Genomic DNA, 22,443 nt, shown 5'->3' on the forward strand with positions numbered 1-22,443 from the left:
ACCGCACCGCAACGTAACGCAGCGCAACGTGAGAGCGAGTGACCGAGCGAACGTTCGAGCGAGCGAGCGAACGAACGAACAAACGAACGAACGAAGAACGAGCGACGTCGCGTTCGCTCCTCGACGCTACGGATGCGTGCACTCCCGTCCCCAATTGTACACTCCATGCAACCCCCTCCGTTCGTGTATCCGCTTGTGCCTTCGCGAACTTTCCCTATGAAAACTCCACCGTGTTCGTCCCTCCACGCTGGACGTCCGCGCGCGTTCTCTACTCTACCGATTTCCCGCACAGCGGTGAATCCCAGACGGGGTTGAAAAACTTAATCGCGTCTTTCGGCCAGAGGGGGATGTGACAGCCGAAACGTTCGCCGACCGATTCGAGAATATTTCCCGATTTATGCGCGAAGCCGCACCTTCGAATGATCTATAGATATATAGCGATACGAGCATCGCGATCGCGAATCATCTCTCCTAAGCCGATTTTGTAAATCTTGCGGAACATCGGATAGAATACCGTCGTGCCGTTACTCTCCAACGTACGAAGAAGTCGAGATCTGCCAGCGAAATGAACGTCGTTCGCAGCGATATATGATTTTCCTCGCGAATGTCGAACGGGTCAAAGTGCACCGACCTAGGTGGATCGTATAACGCTCTTTCTTCTCTTCTCTCCTCCCTGGCCGTCAACGGACTTCGCGCACGATCCGTGCACGAAGTGCACCAACACTTTTCCGCACGGTTATCTCTTCATTTTAGCGGGAAGATAAACGCGAGGGAAAGGATGTTTTATAAGTCCGATGAAATAATAGCGATTCGCGTCGTACGTTTCAGATCGTAAATAAATCGCCCGCTCGTATTACCGCCGCGCCGCGCATCGATGCGGTCCATCGTCCTGCAAATTGAATATCGCGTATAAATGTATCTCCAGGGAGGATCTAACGGAGGGAATCCGCGTACGTTCATCGCCCCCCGCGATTTACTTAATTGCGTTTTTCGCAGATAGCCGAGGAACGAGGATCTTGCCGCGCGCCAAGTTCCCTCCGGATTATCGTCCTTGAACCTTAGCCCCGACGACACCGGCATTACTTCCAGTTATACCAGGCCGCTGTTGGACACTCGCGTGATCAATGTTACGATTTAGTTGTCGCTTAGCAAACAACATTTTCCGATATTATCCGTTTGACAAGCGTATCGTTGATCCTAAATTACGCATCGCGTACCGCATTTGATTTCGAGTTTGATTCCCTGCCGAAATTGTCGTTCTCTTTGCACGTGCCGATCGATTTATGATTAGAAAGAATAAATCACTAAATTCTTTATTTTGTCATGAAAATAGAAAATATGTAACGATAGTTACGATAATTATGCTCTTAATATATATCGTATTTATCAAAGATGTACACAGAAAGAATATTTTTGTTAGAAAATTTAAAAAAATTTGATCATATACAGATCTGAAAATAATTTCGTTTAATTCTCAAAATTATTATGCATGACATTCAAATTGGTTGTCAAAAGAATAAAAAATGTATTATCACGTTTATATATATAAGCGTTCTACATAATAATTTTGATGTTTCGACAACATTATTTTCAGATCTGATTTTTAAATCTGTCAGCAAAATTAGAGTTCCCTCCATGTGCGATAATCGATATGCGGAATGTCCAACTATGAGTAATCGGAATTTATCGGGTGACGAGCACCGAACATACCTGATTCGCACCGACGTGGACAGGACCGAGCGAATGCCCATCGGGCCCCAATATAATCGGCGGACCTCTCTTGCTCCTCCCTCCCCCTCAGCCCCTCCTCTCCTCTCCTCCCCCGCCACCTAATTCACGCGGATCACGAACCGGGCCCAACCGACCACCTGCCCGACTAGCGGTTTCGTTGAGTAAGAGTGAAAAGAGGATTCCGTCTCCTCTAAACCGATCTAGACGCGGACACGGAGCTCGCTCGTTCGCGCGGACCTTGAACCGAGGCGCAAACGTGATCCATTGTTCTCTGCCGACGACCCTTCGTCCTCTCTCCGACCGCGAGCGCTCTCGGTTCTCGATTGCTCGATTTTTAGTCGGGAGGCCCCGCGCCAGATCGGCCCCCGTGTGTCCTCCACTCTCGAGGACAGACGGGACGACGGGCGCCCGCCAGCGATCCACAAATATTCCCCGCGCGACTCATTGTTTTCCACGTATCGGATTCACGGATCAGAAGCTCGTTAAAGCGCAACGCCGTTCCATTTTGTCCGACTCGCTTTGATCGCGCGATCCGATAGGAAGAAGGAGGACGGTTTTCCCCGGTTTTCGCATAAGAAACGAGAGGTTTCGGCGAGACCCCCGTCGTCGTGCTTCCTCTACCTCCGGACTGGATGAATTCGCTCGAAAGGTGCGAGCGACTAATTTTGTTTCTCATCGCATGCCGAAAGCAACGACCCGTGCACACCGCCGGGCCGATCTCTCTTTCTCTCCCTTCAAGGCTGTCTCGAGACAACCAACCACCTTTTGCCACGAGCACCTGCCGACTACTCGCGCTCTCTCGGCTCGCTCGTAAATATCTCGGTGTTATCGTACGTATGATTTTACAAACTGCCGGCCCTCACAGTCGCCTCTTTCCTCGCCGCGCCGCGGCGAAACGCGATCGTACGCGGCAGGGCGAATTATTCGCGCAAACACGTCACGCTCGATTACTACATCGACGCGCGATTAATTCAGAGTAGCGGAGATGATCGATAATTCTCGTTCACTGAGACGCAGGGATACTTGCGTCGAAAGAAAGGAATCCAAAGCAGATTGAGTTTATCATTATTCAATTTTCGATTATTAATTTATAAAAGCGACACGGGGAAAGAGAATTTTGCTGCTCTAAAAATTTGGCCAGAGACAGACTTGAAAAATAATTTTATTTTTTTGTAACGTCAAAGTTATTACGTAAAGAAATATGCTGACAATACTGCAAAATTTTTTTATATTCTAGTTGAATATCTTACGTAATTATTTTGACGGACAAAAAAATTTTTCACATCTATATCCAATGTAAAAACTGTTCTTTTTCCGCTTCAAATTTATGAAGACATTTAGAAACCGCGAAAGCGTCGCCACGAAAAATTCGATGAAAGACAGAGAAAGAAGGACATTTCGTAATCTCTCTTATACCGGGGATGCGTCTCCCGTGGGACCGTCTCGATGTCAGACAGCAACGAGGGACACGGCTGATCCTGTCCGACATCGAGAGGACGGCGTCGCGTCGCCCGCGTTCGCGTTTTCTGGCCGTTCCGGCCGCGACGCATTAAACCGACTCCTCGCCTCGGTGTTCCGCGTCGCGTCGCTCGTCGCATTTTTACGGCGTGCAACCGGTTGCCTTCCACGTTGCGATCATTGTCGTTGCTTTGGCGAAACCCGGCGACTCCCGTGGCGCGCCCGTGGCTCGTCCTCGCCGGCGTACACGCGGATAGACACGCGTCGCGGTCGCGCGTGTATGCACGTTACACGCGCGTATATAAGATACGAAACGATGGTGCATTTGCCCGAGCACGGTGGGGAGGATATTTCTTTCGATTTCGATCGCCGGGGTGCAGAACCGCATTGCTAACTTCTGAGTCGGCATCGGCGACGATGACAACGACGTCGGGGACGAGATGTCGGTCACAGAGGCATTTCGAACGTAAATCTCTAATCTAATTTCTGATTCGACATAAATCGTTATCAGCGATCATCCAAAATTGATATAACGCTCCATCGTCGGAATATCGAGAGAAGTGAAATTATATTTATTAATAAATAATAACTGTATGGTATGCGATGCTCTCGCGAGTCGAGTGACTAAACGTTATTACTCCCCGTGTCCCCCGAGGCGACCCCGGGAGGACCACACGATACCAGCGTCGAATTATCGCGCAATGTGCCGGTATCGATCGGCCATCTAATGTGGTATCCACAAAATCTTGCGGACGGACGCCCACGCAGAAGATAGAGATATCCCTATGGCTGCCGAGAGACCGCAACGGTGGCGGCCGGTAAGGCCGTTACACAACGGCGAAAACGCACACACAAACAGTATGGTTAAAGCGATGATAGCGCGAATAAAGCGCAACGCCTTTCTAAATATACCCCGCGTGCCGGGTCCATTCGCGAAAATTTCATTTTCTTACCGCAAATGCAATACTTGTCACTTATTAGAGTCCTCCGCGGGATACGCTTAAGTCTGCTCGCGAGTTTAGTCAAGCCGTTTCATCCCGACGTAAAATAAGATAAACGTAAAATAAGATGCCACGTACGGTGAATTTTTGCGCCACTCAGGATTCGTTGGCGTTGAGAAAAATGTTGATTTGAATAATAAATCCGCCCTCCATTTTGCCATTTCGTAATGCGCAGTCTGAGCTCCGGGGAGGACGCAAAAATCGCGATGTCCGTTAAAATTGCATGCCGTAATACAACGGAAATATTTCAGAGCGTCGATACAAGATTTACCTGCATCCACCGGACGTGACGAAGCGCCCCCACAAACGGAAAATTCTTCACCGTCTTTTCTCGATCTTACGACAATACAACTTTGTCGAGCCCCCGTGGCTATATTGTACGAGTCTTTTGTAAACTTTGGCCTCGAAGCCAAAGAGTAATTTTCTGTTCCTCGAAATCCAGTTTTTCTAAGGTTTCCATGAAAACTGATATGTTGTTTTCAGAAGATTTTCCAGAAACAATATAATAAAGTTTTCAGTAAATTTTATTTACAATTATAGATGAAATTAAAGAATTCCTAAATACAATTCTTTAAAATAAATGTATCTCATTAGGTGCTTTTTTCTAATTGTGAAAAAATATAATGCTTAATATTTTGGATATTAACGCTTTGGCTTTGTCACTCTAAGGATTTTCTTTATAAAAAACTCGCAAATTATATGTCAATGTACACAATATACATGGATGTGAATATCGTATGATTGATTGCAAATTGGAATGATCCGCAATTTACCAAAGTTTGTATTCTAAAAGTAAAATTAATAAAATCAAAAATGTTTTCTAAAACGGACCAAATTTAAATAAAATTTCAAAGAATTCCCTGCAATTACAGTAAAACTCCCTGATATTCTCTGAGTTTCAAGAGTAATAAAAATTTCTTGAAAATACTAGAAAATTTTTTTCTAGAGAGAGAGACATCCTCTTTATAAACGTTCTGTTATATCTGTAAATATTTTTTATTTACTGTATTATGTACCTGTCTCTTTCTTTCTCTTAATTCACTTTCGTTATTGTATCCCTATCCTATCGCGCTCTTTCATACTGTCGCACAGATGGGAAAACCAATCTGAATCAATTTATCTTATCGCGAACTGTTGTTATTATCGTAGTTATTATCGAAAAAATCATTCTTGCGACTCCATCGCGCTATACGTTCAGTCTGCAAAATGACTAGGCGTACAATCGTATAAAAGAGAGAGAAACATAACGAAGAACGGCAGGTCCGCTTTTCAGGCGGTTCAATACTTTTCACATCGACCGACTTTTTTCTGCGAAAACGAACAATGGGTCAAACAGAAACCATAGTCAGGCTATGCCTGCTAAAGATTTATCATGGATCAGTCAGACCCGCATCCCTATTCGGGCACGGAAACGAATGCAAATTCTGTTGAAAATTTCGGTTGACGATTGTCGGAAGACATTAAAGTTGAATCCGCTTGATATTCCTCAGAAATAGTTATTCCTTTCCATAGTGGAAAGTTGTAAATACAATATTGCATAACTCGCGATGTGTGAGTTAAAAAAATCATATAACTTACGTCGTTATACGGCGTTACGACGTAAGTTATATGATTTTTTATCTCAACGAGAAAGGATCATGTGCCCAAACGATCGATGGAAATTTATCGGAAAGAGAGAGGCGAGCTAAAAATATAGCTTTCCTCACAATGGCCCTTTTATATTTTACGTAATTATCATATTCCTCGCTTCGGGACGGATATAATGTTGAAAACGGAAATAATGTTAAAGGAGCGATAGGTATTTGCTGCCTTCGACAACATCGAGACCCGGTGAAAACGGAAAGAGCACGATCGGTTATAGGCACGCCCGTCCTCGTCTCATCTCCTCTCCTCTCCTCTCCTCTCCTCTCCTCTTCTCTCCTCTCTCGTGGATCCATGAGAGAGAAAGTCTGTCGACATCGATTACGTATATAACAGTCGTTGTTGGGAGTCGAAGGTCCCCCAGCTGTTCTTCCGTGCGAAACACGCTGGATGGACCGACGCCTCCTCCTTTCCGAAGGCCCTTGCGGATCGTCGCCACGACCGCCGTCCGGCCGTTTTCCTGTAAGCTCGCCCGTCCGAGAGATACTTTCGCCGACGCGGAGACTCTTGTCGGAATCGTTAAAATCGCGTCGTCCCGGCCGCGCGGAGAGATTAAATCTGAAATATACTTTGCGGCCAGTAACCCCGATACAAATAGTATAGTCAAGTCGGTCAACTTCCGATGGTCGAATATACTGCCTGCGCGAAAGATCGATAACGCGCCGTAGAGGAGCGTCTATTTATACGTCGGCTATATTACGTTCAAGACAGCGGAGGATGTAATCTTCGATGGTGCTCCAGATAAGGTCTTTACACGCGATGCGATGCCGCCGGCCACCATCGTCGTCGCCGCCGCCACCGCCGCATAGATCGACGTTGCATTAAGCCCACATTAAAAAATCGAGAGAGAGAGAGAGAGAGAGAGAGAGAGAGAGAGAGAGAGAGAGAAAGAAAGATAATCGCGCACGCGAGATGCGGAATTAAATGCCGCATAACTGAGCGTAATACCGATATCGACACCGTGTTTGACGTTAAAGCACGGTCAAGCACGCGGTGGAAAAGTTTGCGTAAATTATGCACGCGCATGCGGGACGTGGGCGGTAAGTGAGATTATTTCGGGTTGTGTCCCGTGGCGATTTCAATTCCTCATTCGTCGCACGATATTCGGCGCATTTATATTCATACGCGACGTTCATTACACATGCATATACATGTACGTATGTATGTAAAATTAAATTGCTGAATCTATCTCGAGAGCGATGATCCTACGGTAATTTGTGTACTTAGACTCGCGAGGTTTCTTTTATCTATATATATATATATATATATATATATATATATATATATATATATATATATTCTTCTTTTTTTCTTTTTGTTTGCAGAGACGAGTGACCGCAATACCGAGCACAAATGCCGCATCAATCAGTTATGACTGTCCGAGCCAGGTGCTTGTCCCGCGATTACCGAGGAGAATTACGATTTCGCTCCGCGATTAAGCGACTTTCGCGACTGCACACCGTTCCCATTGTGCCTTCTCTCTCTCTCTCTCTCTCTCTCTCTCTCTCTCTCTCTCTCTCTCTCTCTCCCCGCGTTTTTATCCGCGAACCGGATGTCGCCTCCGTGCGCATAAATTATTGCAAAGAACACGCGATAGCGCTATTGATCGCTCGCGGGATGCAGACTCGGGATGCACAAGGCGGCATTCGGCTCGGCGTTGAATTCCCGTTGTCGGCGATGCACGCGCGGCGTCGTCGCCCGGTACCCACGATACCGCCGCGCCGATTAGACCGGATGGATCGTCGGTAGACGAGTCATGTGTTCGACGAGTTATAACGATTTAAACTGGGACATGTGCCGACGAGCAGGACGGTGGGGCGAGAGAACGGCTGTTCGCCTGGTTGACAATAAGGGAGAGCGACCCTTACCGCGGAGGGAAACAGCTGTTGGTCGAAGGTGTAGAGATGCCGGGCAAGAGGGACGGGGGCAAGCAGGGAGGAAAAAAAAGAGGTTACCACCTGGTACCCCGCTTATACTTACCTGAAAACCAACGCCTGCCTGTATACCTGCCTGAGCATTCTTTTGTGCGGAGCCCTGAGCATATACCGATTCCCAGGGAGAGAGAGAGAGACTCGGGCAGCATTCGATACACAACTGCATTCGACACAATGCACATTTTGAAATAATGTGCATAGCTTTTAATGGGAAAACGATAAGAAAATCGTTTCATATGGAAGTTTTAGGATCATTTCTTGGAATAATCCTTTCTCGGAAAAAGATGGACTGGCGGTTTAACTATTGATGCTTTTGCTAAAATCTTCAAAGATATTCTATGGTTTCTCGCTACAGGACATAAGATTTCTACCTGCACTTCTACAACATATGTCAAAAAATACATGGAAATAATAACACGAGAAATATTATACAAAGTCTTAGACGACTATCCACTGTCAATTAGAATTTTTGTGTCGCTTTATATAATAAGTTCCTAAAATAATAAAGCAGTTAAGAAAGAAATGATACTTTATCCTTTGCATATGCTATTAGAATAACAGAATCCAGAAAAAGCATCGTATTTTCCAGTTCCATATTATAGAAATTCTATTGTAACTAAAAACCTTGGAAAATACATATATTTAAGCTAGTCATTTATTTCCGACAAAAAAACTTAAAAAAAACTCGTTAAATAATTTTTGAAAAATCTTTTATTTTTCCATTTTTATCCTCAATTGCTAAATAAAATATAGAAATACTTTATCGAATCACGTGCAGGCTATTTCTTGCAACATGTCACTCTCGCATTCGAGACGATATTTCAAGACCGGTCAATTCTCGTATGGCTTTTTTCAGGCCAAACGAAAGCGTAACAATTTACATAATTAAAATGGACGTTTTACCAACTCGATCCTCAATTCTGAATTAAACATGCTACTTTGTTAGAAAAGAAACTTTCTACTCGTCGGATTAAAAAATAGTGATTGATGTAATTTTCTTAAATCTTAATTTGTTTTTAATCCAGTAATGTGTAGTAATTGTGTAGTAATATAACATGATTGATTTTTCCGAACCGAGTGCGACACTTTTGCCATCTATCGAAACCAAACCCGAGAATTGGATATTTCCGTCAGTAAACCGTTCGATCGATATTCTGTATGCCGCACAGATAGCAAACCAAGCGATTTGAAATGCTGAAACCAAATTATTTTCAAATTATAATAAAATCTCATTCTTTCAAAGTTAGATGATCGAATCTCTCGCATTGCCGGTTTTACTCCATTTATTTCGAGTCGAGAGATTTCGTTAAAATATATTTCGAGATAATCAATCATAATCATTACTTTAAATATATCCTGAGATATCTCCAACTTAATTAGATTCCTTATCCTTATTTCTCTTTTTTTATAAAAACATTTATTACAAAACGTGGTATGATATAATTTATAACGAACTTAAAACTAAAAGATGAGCAAGTGATAATGTGCACAAAATCCCTATAATTTAAGTTTGAAGATTTCGTAGAGCGTCTTGTAATTTTTTTCTCGCTATAACCACTCGATCTTCTTGTCTTCTTATATCTTCATCTGCTATCGCGACCGCCTTAAACAGACCAACATAATTAACTCTGTAGACTTTAACTTTTTTAACTTATTATCTCTACATTAATTAAAAACCTTAAATATCCACTACATTCACGTTCTGATGATGTTATTATTTTATAGTGTATTCTTGACGCCAATTCACGTTCGACTATCTCTACCTGTACTAGTGGTTGATCAGGATTGAGAAATACTCCGGGGTTCTTCTCTAAAGCCGTCTTGGATCCTGTCTGTCCTGTGACTGGTTGAGTAGATACGTGCAACGCAGTGGCCACACTCTGGAGCAATGTTTCTTCTGTGATATATGGTCCTACTGGTTTCAAATTCTTTGGCAGATCCATTGCGTCAAATTCATAACCGTCCGGATCACAAGCTCGTAGACCTTCTAAACGTTTCTCCCAGAAAAGCTGGAAGGTAGATATTTAAATTATCATTGCTTATTCGTCCTACTCAGTACACGCTACTCTGTTCAAAAAGTAATGCAAGTTAAAAACAAATGTTCCATTATGTGAAAAGTATATGCAATTATTGCTTTTATCATATAAGTATATAATAAAAATGTTTTTGTCAACCACCACCAACCACCACCACCAATCATTTAATTTATAATCCCATTCAAACAAAAATTGAGATGGTGAAATTATAAGTCTTTTTTCAAATCGTCCTTTTAAAATATTAAAATTGGCTTCCAACTATTATTAAAATCTAGTTTATAATATTTAGTATTGAAAATGTAACAGAAAAAAAAACAAAATTACATTGACAACTTTGTGATTGCATGTTCAGAGTTACCTGCTTAGGCTTATCTTGGGAGCCATACTTGCCATCAGTTTTATCGGCTCCTTCCTAAAGCAACGATTTGACAGTTGTGAATTTACAAGGATAGCTAACGAAGAGCATTACAAGTGAATGGGCACAAGCAGAGAAAATGTGTTTCGCAAGCAAAATGCAAGGAAAGATTTAGAAAGGTTACCATACAGAAAACAAAATCCATTGATATATTCAGAGATTATAAATACGTGCTACTACCAGATATTATACATGTGAATAGACGGAATAACACGATGTAATAAAAGGATTCAATTCATTGGCATGTCACACCGCTCGACGGTCCAATTAGCATATGTACAGTCAGTTACGATCCCTGTTTTTGAAACCAACCTGCTTTGGCTTTTCCTGAGTGCCTGAGTGTTTGATATCCTTTACCTTTCCTTCCTGCATTTTGTAAATTGTCACAGGTTGTTTAAAGATAGATGCCGTTTGTCTGATCGGCGGCACCAGCGATGCGTCGTTCCTAACACTACGGCTAAAAGAAAACATGTTGTCAATCTAAGTGTCATCAAAACCAACAATGATAACCTGTCATCTTTGCATCACAAATTATACGTGAAAAGTTCTTTCTTTCAATTTCAAAACCCAAGAGAATCTACAAATCTTGCCTCCGCATAAAATCGTAAATATAAAATCCTTAATATAAATCCGAGAATAATTTATTTCAACCTACTTGTAATAATAATCAACCTTTCCCGTGGTCGCTAATTGATTCTGTGTTTTCCTCGGCGGTTCCTCCCTCGCGGGCCAATTGAGCGGCAACGCCGAGGGATATTTCTTCTTCTCCACGGACATATTCATCGTTATGGATCTTTGTTTTTAAATTACGCTTGCCGAAAAAATAAACACCGCGATACAGAGGACACCGTGATTCCCTTGCGGCTTTATTGTCCGCCATATTGAAGCGATGCGCGCGCGTTATACGTAGTTCGATGACTTGCCCGTAGAATGCGGCACCTCTCGGTATATTTTACACACACACACACACACACACACACACACACATGTATAATATTTTTATTTGCATGAATTATGATTACAGCGCGTTAAACTGATTAAAAAAAGTTCTATATCATTTTGCGATTTTTGTAATAATTAATGAGAAATTAATTAATAAATCTGCGTTACGATTTCTAAAATCTCTTCACGTGCAATGGCTTTTAGCTAGGACATAAGAAAACATAAATAATACATTTTCAGACAGAATGCAAAGAATTAAGTTAAAAATTATCAGATTAATTATCGGATTAGAATTCAGATTGAATTGGAATTTGATTTTTAATTAAAATAGAGTTCACTAAAGAAATTGGTTTTCTTTCCTCTAAATAATTAAATTTAAATCTAATCTCAACTTTGATCCATTGGTCCGATATGGACTTTATATATAATTTTGCATTCACATTAAGACAAAATACTAGAAAATAGAATTTGTTGAATGCATTACTAATGAGAACGCATTAGTAGCTATTATATGCAATAATATGCAATATTCTACCTTTTTACTAATTGATTCTAACAAATTCTGCTTTATATTTTACTTTTTCATTCCTAATATGAATGGGATATGAACTCATATATACATAGAACGCACGTGGGCGTGTGTCACGCACGTGTTCGCTCCAGACGTCAGCGGATCTCGCAGAAACGATATTCAGCTTTACGTGTAAAAAGCGAGATAAAATTCTAAATCGAATAGCCTAAATTAATTTTTTTCCAATTGCGGATTCTATTTATTTAAAAAAAAAAAAATGTCCTCGAATCTAAATCCTTATTCTGAGATTATACATCATTTCATAAAGCTTATTCTATTGATAAAAAAAGTAAGTTCTATCCAGATGACAAATAGCTTTAGATATTCTTTTAGGTGTACCTTTTTATATCAATATTTGTTTTGAAATTCAAAGATATCGATGGAGATTTGTTTAATAAAAATTGCATGAGAATCAATTGTTACAAAATTTCTATTTTTTTTTTTAACATTAAATACGTCAAGGATTTTTTTTACATTTCAAATCGAAAGCTTCGAGTGTTAAAAGTTCTGATATTTTCGCTGAGATTTTTATTCTTAAAATAATCGGAAATCCATTCGAGGAGGATCGAGAGGACAGGTCGGCAAGCGTAATGATGTCAACTCTTGGATATAGATATAGAGAATTTTAATTGCCGAAAGAAACAATTTTCGCGTAGCTATAGGAACAACTTGAACAGTGCTTGGAAAAAGATTAACGCTGCCTGTCTTCCGTTTATTACGAACGTATGTTCTCTCCCACGGCGGCTTTCGTACGCTTTCGCGGAGTGCAAAATGCGAGCACGGAGACGCAATTCAACGTATTACGGTATACGATTTCCGGATGGGGAAGGAAAGGGAAGATTGGGGGAAAAGGCAGGGCACAATCGTTATCGCGGCTAAGCGATCTTTTTGTCACGCGTAATGCTTTTTTTTCCATGGTACGTGTGTTATTCAACTGTAAAAGAATATCAATTCTGTACAAGTCGATGAGTTAGAGATAATTAACTATTGAGTCTTCTTGAGGTATCGTTGTTTCTATTGGTCTATATATGAACGGGGCTGTGATTGTCCAAAATTGAGTCTCCAAACAGCATGCTCAAAAAATGTCTCAAAGATGTAACTTTAACATTTTTAAAAGTAATGTTCTCTAGGACGATTCATCGATTCGCATGTTGTAACCGATAAATATTAACCATGTTATGCAGAATTCTTGTCGCGGCAGTTATAATCATGGCATTTCAGATGAATTTCAGACAATCACAGTGATGTTAATGTGTATGCGTGCGTGCGTGTGTGTGTGTATGTGTGTGTGTGTGTGTGTGTGTGTGTGTGTGTGTGTGTGTGTGGTGGTAGTGTGTGTGTGTGTGTGTGTGTGTGTGTGTGCCTTCCTGTAACAAAATATAAATCTCCATTACGCATCACCCGCTTTCACCATACGGCCTCCGAATAATAAATGCTAGCTAGTACCCTAAAAAGTTCAGATGCACACCTCCGGTCTTGTAATCTGCACCGAAGGTACTGATGTAAGAATTCAAGTGTTTCGCTTCGTTTTTGTATCGTCCCGTCCTCTGCAAATCGTCGGATGCAGATGCGTGCGTGGTCAATCACGCTCGATCGGTTTTGCTCGATGTTTAAGTCTAGGGTCACGATGAATAGTCACAAAAATACTTTATCGAATATTTTGCAAAATCCGCCCACGAACGTGGTCCGCTCGCTCGTGTTTGTTTTACGCATAATATGCATGTGCGTAGTATGCCTTATTATGGCAGTCAAGACTCGCAAACAATGTACATTGTATCAAGTATCCGTACGCGTGCGGCGCAACTTATAGAGTTCCTATTTGTATTCGATACCGCTCGTAATAGGCGTATGAAAGCCAATTTTCTAATTACCGCAAAACTTTTAAGTCTTTCGCTTGTCTGTTTCTTTTTTTTCGCTTTCTTTTCGTCCACCATCCTTCTCTCGACACGTTTTATAAAATCTCAATTACAATAAAGTCTTAACGGCAGACGCAACAGTGCCATATAATTACAAAAGAATCGTATTTAAAACTGAAGGTGTAATAAGTACAAATTATTCCTCTTGTCGGTGGTAGAAATGTCAAAGATCACATATCGCTGGCTTCGACGACTGAATGTACATGATGTACGTTCAAAACACTGTTTAGCATGTGATCGATATTTATCAGTTTCTCATAGCCCTACAATTTCTCCGCTACATGACGTAAACGTTCTGTCTATATGTGTGCTCAATATATTATGTATAATTCTGCGACACAACATACATCCCTACTTTGACAAGTCTACAACACTAGATCAGCATTCCGTACGTATTCAGGTATTTCATCGTGGCGTTCGTTTTGCCATTGCGACGTTTTACCGCAAAAGAACGACCTCGCCCGACGAAATGCGCTCAATTCTCCGCTCCATTTACTTCACAATCAAATGCAAAAGGACCTAATTATAAAGATTCTATATTACATCAGTAACGTATTACACAAGCGACTTTATTATCGCCTCAAAAGAGACGGAAGTTACTCATACACGGTCTCTTTTTCTCTCTCTTTCTCTCTTTTTCACATATTCCATTCGCTTCATCCTACTTACGATTACAGACTCTATACAATCTTACACAGCTAAATGCTGTAATTTTTATATATATATATATATATATAATATATATATATATATATATATATTTATATATATTTATATTTATATACCCCCATAATTTATTAGCTCCCAGATGCTAGCCCTTAGTTATAATTTAGATTTTCTTGGGATTACAGAAACGTGAAATTTAATTCGGTTTCCGTCGAATGTAGCGACCATAGTACATCGACCAAGTCTTGTCAAATTTCATAATTAACTTCTTGAAGTCACGTTTGAAAAATAAAAAAGAAATATATTTTATTTCTTCAATTCCTCCGTCATAAGTTAATCACACTTTGCGCCACGAGAAACTTCAATAAATGTTGTATATCAAAATGTCGACCAAACGTCGAGCCCATATACGGCTCAATACATGACTTCGTAGACGGTAGCTTTCTTGTCGCCGGATCCAGTCACGATATATTTGTCGTCCGTAGAAATATCGCAGCTAAGCACCGAAGACGACTCCTTCGACTGAAAAGAGGGAAAAGAAACGCTTACAATATTATATACTCTGAGAAACGAGATAATGATAATAATAATAATAATAATAGATTATCCTCAAAGTGTATTTGAAGAAAACCCGTAATTTACATATGTAATAATAATGACTAATAATAATGACCTGGAAAATCGAGGCACCATATGGCGTGCGCCACGCGTTAAGTAAATTGTCCTTGCCGGTGGAGACGAACCATTTGCCGCACGAAGCGAAGCGTAACGACAGCACGCAAGATTCATGCAGATGCAATTGATACTTGTCGGGTTTCGTAGCGTGGAGCACCTCGACATTCGAGTTCTCCATACCCACAGCTAACCATTCACCGGTGGGGCAGTATCCCAAGGAGAATATCTGTGACGTGAAATCATGCTGCTGGAGTTGCCTGCCTTCCCTCAAGTCCCAGGAGCGTACCGTGTTATCGAGACCTCCTGTCCACAATTTCGAACCGTCTGCGGATATGTCGATGCACGACGCACCATCCGTGTGACCTTGGAATTGTCTAACCAAGGTTTGATTTTGCAAATCCCACACGGCTATATTGCCATCGCTGCAACAACTGAAGCAGACTTTCGAATCTGGGGAAATGGCTAGGGCGTAACACGCCGGTGCAGAGGAAGTCAATTCAGCTTTGATTCTCGGTGTCGGACTTGCCAAGTCCCAGATGCTGAGATTACTCGCCTCGCCTCCCACAATTAGAGTTCTGCCATCCGGCAGCAATTTCACCGACCTAATGACAACAAGGATCGCATTACATTAATCCCGTTAAATACCGCCACTTATGCGTGCTTTTAAATAATTACTATGCGCGTGTTCGACGCGAGGTGATGAGAGAGAGGGGAAGAGAACACGAGAGAGAGGGAAGGGAGAGTCAGGAAGGGTGGTAAATGCATACGGAAAATGTATGTGATAAATCGATGGCCGCGCTGCTTCGGCGTGATATACAGCCGGCGGACACGACTAAATGTCATCCAGAATTCAGAGTCGGAAATTAATTACATCGACCGCATATAGCGTTTGGGAGTTAATGTGTCACGAACGGCGAATGAAGACACGTGTTACCATCACTGACCTGATATAGTTGTCCCGTTGCAGGCAATCAAGCTGGGAGACAGGTTTCGCACTGGCGCTACCTCCTTGGCTGATGTCCCACACCTTGACGCAACCTTTGCCTCCTGTGTAGACGTATTTGGTGGGATTCGAGATTGTCACGGCACAGACTACCTCACCGTGAGTTAGTGTGTTTATTTGGCGGGCGTGACGCGGAATACCCGGGCCGATCAGAGCATCCTGCGGGAATGGTACCGGCTGCATCTGGCCTTCGCTGGACACGTGGAAACTGTATGCACTGCTACCAAAAAAAACGTCATCTCGTAAAAGTAGCGATTCGGTGATAAGCGTAACGCGGTCACGCTGACGCGGCGAGACAAACGTCTAGCAAATTATCAAAAGGAAAGAACAACACTCACGGTTTACCGCCCGGAGGAATTATCGGTCCAAGCGGTGCTCTCATACTGCCGTGTGGATCGTAAAGCTGCTGAAGAGGTGGTCTCGTGGGGTAACCGCCGTTCAGTGCCGCCGGAGGATAACCCAACATGTCCACGTGAGGTCCCGCCGGTGGATGATGCGGTGGCGGATAGTGCGGTGGATAAGGGCCGACTACCGAAGCGGAAACTAACGGTTTGCTAGAGCTCGATGGTTTCAGGCCACCGGAACCGGAACTACTGCCACCTGCGCGATATCATCAAAAATTTTTTGATAATTTCACTTCTCAGCCGTTCTCCCTTTTCTTTTCTATACTTTGGTGAAATCACGGGCAAATCGCCGTACCTGCCGACGTCGGAGTGACCGGTTTCGAGATCGGTGTCGTCGGTTTTTCGCGCTCCTCCATCTTTTTGGCCGAAGGTGTGCTCGCGTTGCTGCTGGTGCCGCTTCTGGGCGATGGCGGGGGTACCTCCTTCTTGACTTGGCCGCTCAGAGGCACCGAGGATGGTCCCAATTTGTCGAGACCGTTCTCTCGTGGCGACGCCGTGCCGTTTGCCGCCGGGCTGGTCGGACCCTCGCTCGCGTCATCGACCACCAGGTCTTGGTCGCTCTTTTCACCATCGCTTTGCTGTCGGGGAGAACACGCACGGCTTTATTAAGGCGGACCGTGAATCGTGGAGCATGGAGCACTAATCTTAGATACCTACATGGCCTATATCCTTATCCTGTTCCTTCTTCAGCTTTTTCCCGAGCAAATGTTCGTGCTGCGGATCGGGCGTGCTGCGCGGTCTATACTTCTCCCGCTCCGCCGGCGATATCGAGTTCCTCTGCAACAAAAATGATTGGCATTCAGCGTGCGAGGTCCGAAATCTTTAACGTGCTCGTTCAACAAGGACGTTACGATTTTTATAGAATCCCTTATCAACGCGGAAGATACGATCCGCTATCTCTTGTTCCGGCGCGGTTAATCCGATTACGGAGATTTACAGGATTTATTCGTCCAAAGATTTTTACGAGCCGCGCCGGATTCTACCTTCTCGATAGATTTCCACGGAAAAGTATCGAAGGACTTCTTGCGACGACCGAGGGGATGGTCGACGGATGGAGGGTAGAATGACTAAATTCCTTCCTTCCTCTTTCGCGATTAAATAAAACGACCTTCTCGTCGGAAGGATAGAAGAGGCATCGACGGAATTACTTATCCCTCCCGGCCCGTACGACCTCCATTTCGCTCCGAGGCGAACGAAGAATAATAGGGCGGATCGTGGAGTTCTGCTTTTTTCTATCCTATTATGCACCGAGTGCCGAGAAAAATATCGACATGCATTTTCGAATGCGAAAGTACTTGAATACCCTTGAATACCCTAGTTTTATCGACCTCTTTTTTTATTTTATCGCGCCTCTTCAATAATCGCTTATGCGAATTAAGATAAACTCTTTCCTCGTGAGTGAAATCTAATTAGCCGAAAAAGATTTTATTTTACGTTTTAATATGGAGATTGTAAACACGCGAAATAAGATCCGTACAAATGTCGATGAGCGACATGAAGATCGATTATTGGTATTCCAATCTTGTCTTCGTGTTACTAGATACTAAAAGATACAATAAAAAGAGAAATCATCAACGCATCGGTAATCTTCATAAAATGCGGAAAGACGCGTTTTTCGCAAAATGCGAAGATCGTGGGAGAGTCGGGGGAACATCATGGACCAGAAGCTTTACGAGCGACAGTTTCGTCGTCGTCGATATGGTCGACGGAGCATCGCGACGCCGTCCCGCGTATGTACATACAAGTGTGGCAACCCTTATCCCCATCCCCGATAACTGCGCGCCCCATCTTTGCAAACCCGTAAACCACCACCCTGTCGCATCCCCCTCCCAGCCAGCCGACGTCGAAGTAAATCTCCTCTTCTCTCAATTACCCTTCGTCCCTCATCCACCCCTGACAGCGACGACGCGTCGCCTCTCTCGCTCTCTCGGTCCATTACTTCGACGCCTCGATATCATCTCCCGGCCTGTCGATCGAAGCGCTCCGGGGTGAAAGGAAATAAAAGAAAAATGAGGAAATTTTGAGACGTACGGATGCGCTCGCGTTTATTTCCGATTTTAACGTACGAAATTATACACGCCGCGCAAAGGATAAGCGGTATCGCGCCGGTGTCTTGTCAGACATCGTCGAGAAATCGCTCGGCGTCGAGGAACGAGTCGGTCGCGAACGCGGGTATGAAACCTCGCTGCGCGGAAAAATCGAACGGTGTTCTCGTTTGCGATGACAACGACAACGACGACGACGATATAGCAACGAGGAAGGAAAAGCGAAGACAAAAGCCGGGAGGGTGAGCAAGTGGGAAGTCTCGCAAACACGCGCTCCGCTCACGTCATGAAAGATTCTCGGCAGAAAAGGATCTCCCAGGAGCCGTATTACGTGCCTCTCTTTCGAGTTTTCTTTCTCGTGAAAGAATCCCGGTGCAGGAGGAAAGAGGGATCTCTCTCTCTCTCTCTCTCTCTCTCTCCTCCGAAAGGAGGAGATGGGATAGTCCTCTCGTTATCCGGAAACGGTCGGTCACTGCTTATCCGACCAGAGTCCACTGAAGCGACGACTGGTCGTGGTCGTGGTTGGAAAGGGAGAATCCGACGAGAAAACAGTGGTTGACACGCGAGAAAATAAAAAGCGCCGAGATAACTTAAAATTGCAGGACTTAGATATACTTTATCGTATGAGAAAAATAACATTTCGCGCTGCGCTCTCACTTGAACTTTTTATCATCGTATCGTCTCGCGTGTTTAAAAATGGTCGCGGACGCAATCATTAAATGATAATCTTCGGTCAAGGAAAAAAAAATAAGAATACTCGCGAACATTGCATAATATATTTAATTAAGTGATTGACGTGCCCGCGGTATTATTATTAAAATAGGAGAATTCTGGTTGCGCGGATGGAATATGTAACAAGTAAAACAATTCCACGCGGAAATCGCGACTGGATTTAGTTTCCTGGAAAGTCATGCGGAAACACACACCATCCCTTGTCCGCAGTCGATACCGCTAGTAAGTATGTATCCGGAAGTCTCGTCTTTCGGGGGAGAGGGGGGAGGGGATAAGCGCATCCTTTTTCCGCCCCTCCTCCGTCGCCGATAGCTCGCAATGTCGTTTCGCGAGAGCTTTCCGTTTCTGTTCTCTCTTGCTTTCTCGTTTGCTCGTTCTCGTTGCGCCGGTGTACGTGCATATACACATATGTATACGCGACACGTGTGTGTGTGTGTGTGTGTGTGTGTGTGTGTGTGTTAGGTACCTCCGCGAAGAAACGATATACACGCGACCCGCCTTCCATTCACGTAAGTTTACTTACACCTATCCCGTCGGCTATCCATATCACCCTCTCCCACAAAGAGGATTCGTGCCACGATCAATATGGGGGTTGGTACCTCGGGGGAGGACGAGAGGATGGAAGGAGGAGGCAGTGGAATGTAGGAGGAGCTGCGGGTATACCGTAGATATATAGACTTTGTAGTGTTAGGGACGACTTGGTCCGCAAGCAGGCAGGCAGGCAGGCAGGCAGGCAGGCAAGCAACTTGGCAAGCAGCAGCAGGCACCGAAGTACAGTCGGAGGAGGGAGGGGGGGAGGTAGCTCTTTCAAGGGTGAGACGAGAGAGAGAGACGGGAGAGACGGCGGGAAGGAGACGAACGGGGGACGGCTTTGGTCGTGTGCATGGTATTGGGGTTGGCGGTCGCAGCCATGAGGGTGGTAAGTGAGTGAGCGACTCCTTCGCCACGGCGCCTCGTCTCGACTCAACCACCCTAACCTTACGGATATATCCCAAGCCACCGACCGACCACCCACATCGTCCTCTCTCCTCTTCCCTTTTCTACGTCACCTCTCACTCCTTGCTGCCGTCGCTGCCACTCGTGCGCTCTCACCCTACGTCGACCAACCAACCACCCCCTTCTCCCGCCTGCCTGCCTGTGGTGCCTGTTTCCCTATTCCTCACTCCACCTTCGTCTTCGTCGTCATCGTCGTCGTCGTCGTGGCTAGGACCCTGAGAGAAGGTTACGAGCCGGAGTCGCGTCTCCCAAGACCCCGCAAACCCCAGCTGGTACAAGATTGCACCCAGTGGCTCTCAGCGTCGTCGTCGTCGTCGTCGTCGTCGTCATTGACGCTCTCTCGAAGGAACGCGTCGGAACGAGGGATGTCGGGAAATTGGGATTCCGTGTGGATCGGTTACGATTCGATACCGTCGACTGCGGGGAATGCTCGTGGTTGACGGACATTGCGGGACTTTGCGCCGCGGCGCAGAGACGTTCGACTAATGCGTCCCGTGTCGGCGGGTTTCCAACCGTCGAGGCACGACAGAAACGTAAAGACAATGCTCTCCTCGTATCTCACAACTTTGGGATTGAACGTCGTCCGGTACAAGCTGTGCTCCCCTTACAGCCCGACTTATCGGTTTTGCGATATTTACCTTTCCACTCGAGACATCCCGTTCACGTTGTAACGACACCACGTAGATCTTGACTTGATCGAGGAGGAGAAGCGCGACTTCCCCGGCGCGATCAGATCCTCAAACTCTCTCGATTTCCGAATGGATAAACATTCGACGGTATTAAACTGACCTGACACTTGTCCCGCGATTTCAAACTCGCTCGAGACTAATGGGCCCTGAATATTCGATGCGTCCGATCGCCGATTTTCGTTTCTCGGGTGGCGGACGATTAATTTAATTAGAGGTGCCGAGGTCGCACCACCGAGTGATTCATGACGGGGTTCCGAATCGCGAGCGTAATTTCGAGTGGTTGGCTCGCCTGGCGATACGGGCACAACTTACTCGCGGATGCATGGAATTTTTTATGATCGCGTCGGACGGGACGGCGCGGCGGTAATCGGTTCGCGGAATCCGGGTACGCGTACATGTCACTGGGTCAGCCGGTGCATTCGTCATCCTGGCAATTAGTGTGCGCGCGAATTTTTATCACCGTCGCGCGGCAACGCAGATATCCGCGCCGTTTTGACCTGGCCGATCTTTTTTGCGTAGCTTATCGAAATCGATACCTCTGCTGCCTCGGACGAAAACAAGCCGTCGATACCGCGCGCTTCCACACACACACCACACACCACACACACACACACACACACACACACACACACACACACACACACACACACACACACACAAAATCGGATATTTTTCAGATAGAGGATTTTGTTTAAATTATACTTGCGTAAATTTTAATCATGAAAGTGCGAGAGAGCGATACATACTCCTTTTTTTATTGTATTTATTTATTCGTACAAAACGCACCGCTGGTTTACCACCGCGCTTCTACTCGCGGATTGTCCCCGTCGAATTTTTCGGCGGAAGAACGCGGCGCTCTCTCTCTCTCTCTCTCTCTCTCTCTCTCTCTCTCTCTCTCGCGCAATCGGACCTGCTCAAATTGGACGACGTATAAATAAAGCTCACACGCAGCGCTGCGAATCAGACCGACATTCACAACGCTATGATTTATGGCGGCGCCGTAAATAGCAAAATTCCCTTTCTCTCAGCACGTTACTCGCCGTGTTCTCTCGCCCTGCACTTTTTTCCTCTCCGGTTCTCCTCTCTCTTTCGCTCCCGTCCGTGTCCGTCCCCGGAGCGGCAGAGAGACCCATGGTGGAATTTGCATTTTTAAATTAACTCGCGTCTGTTTGCAGCTATCTCGGCTCGGCTCAGCTCGGCGGCGGCGCCGCCGCCGCCACCGCCGCCGCCGCTGTGCTGCTGGGCTCTGCAATTTTATGCGGCAACGCGCGTGTGGATCACGTCCCATTGCCCCTGCGTACACACCACCATCTCGTCGCCGCCGTTTTTTCTTCCGCACGTACACAGGCGTTCCCGTCCGCGTGATCGATAGTGCAACAGTTATCGTTATCGCGCCGACGAACTCGCGGCGCGGACGGTTTTTCGTCCCAACCCGATTCGCGCGACGAAAACTGCGGAAGCAGGAAATTTCCCTGCTCCCCGCTTCCTCCCCTCCCTCTTTTTTCCTTTAACGTATACGTAACTTTAGAAAACCAGGAGAGCGCTTTTGGTAAAATGCCATTCCACCGTACGCACGTTCGCGATCCAG

General features: G+C 44.7%; 2 protein-coding genes across 10 annotated transcripts in view; both read right to left on the minus strand.

The window, feature by feature from the left end:
* Positions 1–9,156: 9,156 nt before the first annotated feature.
* Positions 9,157–11,125, minus strand: MBD-like (methyl-CpG-binding domain protein 2). 3 transcript variants are annotated; one of them, XM_089083407.1, is made up of 5 exons: positions 10,872–11,125; positions 10,529–10,673; positions 10,160–10,213; positions 9,443–9,774; positions 9,157–9,368 (listed from the first exon to the last, which is right to left on the minus strand). In XM_089083407.1, the coding sequence occupies exons 1-5, from the start codon at positions 10,997–10,999 to the stop codon at positions 9,356–9,358; spliced, it is 672 nt and encodes a 223-aa protein (XP_088939533.1). In that variant the 5' UTR covers positions 11,000–11,125; the 3' UTR covers positions 9,157–9,355. The 3 variants fall into 3 exon arrangements, with proteins under 3 accessions (XP_088939533.1, XP_011646755.1, XP_011646765.1); XM_011648453.3 differs by having other exon boundaries at positions 9,529–9,774; positions 10,872–11,122; XM_011648463.3 differs by lacking the exon at positions 10,160–10,213 and having other exon boundaries at positions 9,529–9,774; positions 10,872–11,123.
* A 1,212-nt stretch (positions 11,126–12,337) lies between these two features.
* LOC105433265 (protein groucho) overlaps positions 12,338–22,443 on the minus strand; it is a 69,853-nt gene continuing 59,747 nt past the window's right edge. For 6 of the 7 annotated variants that reach the window (XM_089083401.1, XM_089083400.1, XM_089083399.1 and 3 more), the window contains 6 exons: positions 17,051–17,170; positions 16,689–16,971; positions 16,328–16,589; positions 15,931–16,206; positions 14,985–15,588; positions 12,338–14,833 (listed from right to left, as the gene is read on the minus strand). In XM_089083401.1, coding sequence (XP_088939527.1) covers positions 14,726–14,833; positions 14,985–15,588; positions 15,931–16,206; positions 16,328–16,589; positions 16,689–16,971; positions 17,051–17,170 — 1,653 coding nt within the window. In that variant the 3' untranslated portion in view covers positions 12,338–14,725. The remainder of the gene's footprint in view (positions 14,834–14,984; positions 15,589–15,930; positions 16,207–16,327; positions 16,590–16,688; positions 16,972–17,050; positions 17,171–22,443) is intronic. The other variant, XM_089083402.1, reaches the window with a different exon arrangement.

The sequence above is a fragment of the Pogonomyrmex barbatus genome, unplaced genomic scaffold (assembly GCF_055798465.1).
Source record: "Pogonomyrmex barbatus isolate J1 unplaced genomic scaffold, ASM5579846v1 scaffold7, whole genome shotgun sequence".
NCBI lineage: Eukaryota > Metazoa > Arthropoda > Insecta > Hymenoptera > Formicidae > Pogonomyrmex > Pogonomyrmex barbatus.

Bases quoted from the DNA above. Each gene is read 5' to 3' on its own strand.
- MBD-like (XM_089083407.1), bottom strand. From the start codon at position 10,999: ATGAATATGTCCGTGGAGAAGAAGAAATATCCCTCGGCGTTGCCGCTC. The intron at 10,214-10,528 runs GTTGGTTTCAAA...TCGTTGCTTTAG, and splicing joins CTCAGGAAAAGCCAAAGCAG to GAAGGAGCCGATAAAACTGA. The intron at 9,775-10,159 runs GTAACTCTGAAC...TCTACCTTCCAG, and splicing joins CCCAAGATAAGCCTAAGCAG to CTTTTCTGGGAGAAACGTTT.